The sequence below is a fragment of the Macadamia integrifolia genome, chromosome 4 (genome assembly GCF_013358625.1).
Source record: "Macadamia integrifolia cultivar HAES 741 chromosome 4, SCU_Mint_v3, whole genome shotgun sequence".
In the NCBI taxonomy this organism is placed as follows: domain Eukaryota; kingdom Viridiplantae; phylum Streptophyta; class Magnoliopsida; order Proteales; family Proteaceae; genus Macadamia; species Macadamia integrifolia.
The window spans coordinates 22,862,444-22,865,762 of NC_056560.1; the positions used below are offsets into that span (position 1 = coordinate 22,862,444).

General features: G+C 37.6%; 1 protein-coding gene across 1 annotated transcript; it reads right to left on the reverse strand.

Annotated features, from left to right (window-relative positions):
- Nucleotides 1-25: 25 nt before the first annotated feature.
- Nucleotides 26-2,788, reverse strand: LOC122076177 (flavonol synthase/flavanone 3-hydroxylase-like). The gene is made up of 3 exons (XM_042641487.1): nucleotides 2,288-2,788; nucleotides 469-796; nucleotides 26-387 (listed from the first exon to the last, which is right to left on the reverse strand). The coding sequence occupies exons 1-3, from the start codon at nucleotides 2,743-2,745 to the stop codon at nucleotides 175-177; spliced, it is 999 nt and encodes a 332-aa protein (XP_042497421.1). The 5' UTR covers nucleotides 2,746-2,788; the 3' UTR covers nucleotides 26-174.
- Nucleotides 2,789-3,319: the final 531 nt, after the last annotated feature.

Here is a 3,319-nt window from a genome sequence, read left to right on the forward strand (position 1 = left end):
AAAAAAAAAAAAAAAAAAAGAAGCATAACATTGAAGCTCATAAAGATCTTATTCAAATAGTGACAACCCTTTGTCAAAGGACCCCGATCAATGACGTGTAAGACAGTTTGACTCATTTTCACTCCAATTTCAATACCAGAAACTATGAAAGTCTAATCTCGATGCTAAATTCATTCACTGCGGCAGCTTATTGAATTTACGGTATCGATACTCCCCGTATGTCTTAGTTGAAAACTTAGCAGGGTTCTCATCATTCACCAGTAATAGATTGGGTCCAATTACAGATTCTGTTGGAGGGCAGCAAAATACAGCCCAGGACATTCTCTTTCGCTCCTTGTTCACCACACTCCTATGAAGAACACTCTTGTACTTCCCATTGCTTATTACCTGCACCATTATTTACAAATGCTAATATGTCTTGATCTAGATAGATAATAATAATAATAATAAAGTTAGGGTTAATTTGACCTCTATCTGGTCTCCAATGTGGAAAAGGAGAGAGTTTGGCACATAATCAACGGCTACCCAGTGGTCATCTTTCCATACTTGCAGGCCAGGGACATCGTTGGGGACAAGTATGGTGATTGCAGACATGTCTGTGTGTGGTTCCACTCCCAATGCCAATTCAGGTTGTGGGCATGGTGGATACATGTTTATCTTCATTTCTAGCTCCATCTCATCACCCCCCAAAATAGATTTCATAGTCTTCCCTTCCAAACCAAGCCCCTCAGATAGCAACTCCAAGACCTTATCAGTAACTCTCAGCACTTCCTTTGCGTATTCCTCATTCACTTCCCTGCATCAAATGCCATTGAGATTATGTCAAAACCTGTTATATTCTTCTTATTGAATTGAATTCGATTTGCATCATATGCATTTAGGGGTATCTGTATCCGGTCAGAGGGTTTTCGGATCTAGATTCAGATAATTTGGAACGCAATAATATTAATAAAAATAAATTAAGTAATTCACCCAAAAAAATAAAAAGATTAAGTAAGTAATGATCTAATGATCTAATGATCTTGAGGGTTTTTGATGATTCGATAGGTTTTAGAGAACAAGGAAAAGAGTTAAGACAATTGAGAGTAATGGATTGAGAGCAAAATCCGGGGGAAAAGGGAGGGGAGGAGGTCTGGTAATATTGGAAGTTAGAGATGTAAACGAATAATTGAAAAACTGGATTCAGTAGCTATTTAGGGACTAAAGATATACAAATCCGATCACATCTGATCCGTATTCAACCCGTTTACATTTCTATGAAAAAGATGAATGCATTAATTCGACATCCAATAATGTGTAAGAAAATTCCGTATTAAAAAAATAATATATTCATATAAATGGTGTGTCATCAATCATCAGCTTATGGGATCGGATCTTGAAGATAAGGGAAAAAATGGTAGTTTTCTCCATTTTAAAATCACATGAAAATGACCGGACACCAGCTCCAAGGGATTAATAAATAAGGGTTGTTATGTTTTGGCAGCATTATACCTTTTAAGTGGGATATGATTCACTCTCAACTCATGTTTCTCGTGTTTCTCACTTGTCTTAGGACTGTTTGATTTTGTTTTCATAAATAGTTTTTTCATTTTTCTGTGCTCAGAAATGAAAAAATACCCCTAAAACCGTTTGACTTTTTTGTTTCTTTTTACTTGTTTTTGGAAACAAAAATAGAAATTTATGCCTATTTCTGTGTTTGGAAACAGGAATGGAGAAACAAGTTAGACTTGTTTTTTTATTTCTACAAACAAGTGTGAACGAAAAAAATTATGAAAAATCCGATACTTCACTCGACCTACCCAAACCCCAACCCATTGTTGAAACTTCTCACTAACCAAATGCGGCGATTCCAACCTGGTTGTGCAAAGCCCACAATATCGGATTGGCTTCATCCTTTTGAAGCTCACATTCATGCCTTCACTCGTGAGTTGCATTCCTACAACGTCATGCCTTCACTCATGTCCTGAACTCGACTAAACTGTGAAAAACGTTTTAGGAAACAGAAAAATCAAACACCTTTTTGCAATTCCAAAAAGCGTTTCTTTAAGAAACAAAACCATTTCTGCTGTTTCTAGACACAGAAATAGGAGAAACAAAATCAAACGAACCCTAATTCTTTTCATCATTGTTTATAATATGTAGTTACAACTACCCTTAAATGGATACAAATCAAGATCAAGATCATGACTAATAAATTTTTGGAGATGATGCACACACACACAGGGAGAGAGAGAGAGAGAGAGAGGTGGTTACTCAAAACTGTAATTATAGTAGCATCGATCCATACCTATAAGCAGGAGGGTTTTGGGGCCATATTGCATAGTTGACCTTAGAAGTAGGCCATATATGATGGAAGAAATAATCAAGCCACTCCACCTTCTCATCATGGTTCTTAGTCATCTTTGTTCCATACCCATCAAACTTCCCAGCAGAAGGATCATTGGCATATTTCTCTCTCTCTTCCTGTGGCAAATTGAAGAACTCTTCTCCAACCACTTGTAGCTGATGAATGAGTGAAGATGGAAAGCCATGGTCAGTGAGAAGAAAGAAACCCCACTCTGAACATGCCTTTGACATCTCTTTCACAAGAACATCATCAGGTTGTGACATAGAGATAACAGGTACCTTGACTCCTTCAAGGGCTTTGCTGTTCTCCGGCCTCTCGTTCGCCGGACGAACAAACTGCACCGGTAGCTCTTTCAATACCCCTCCGTATGCCAAAGATTGCACCCTTTCCACCTCCATTGTTCCTCCAAGAGAGTTCTGAGCTGGTTATGTTAATACAAGTTGGGTTGAACATAACCTTACCTCTTGGGTCTATTTAAACACTACTGCACGTGCATGTATTTTCAGGGAGATACGAGACTGTTAGGTGCACTTCCCAAATACTCCCCACGTGTGCTTTCTATAGTTACCTCATTTATTGAGTGGGGGGATCGCCTCCCCAACTGGAGACGATTACTCCCCATGTGTTTCTATTTTTTGCTGTTTAAAATATGTTTTGCTCGTATGCATTTTAAAGGTACAGGAAAAAAGGCAAACGACATGCATTCCCGTTCTAAATACATTCTTATTTTTTGGCATTTTTTAAGATTGGACTTGTTCAACATAATATCTACTTAATTGATCATCTCTCTTTCTCTTTCTCCTGAACTCTGCTCAACTTGATTCTTTCGTCAACTTGATGTTAACTCAATGGACTATATTTCTCATGATATCTCCTTCAACTCAAATTTAATGCATGGACCCGAAATTGAGCTATAAACTGATACATTTACTAAAATGTATTTTTAAATGATGACTCCTAGCTCCAACTAAA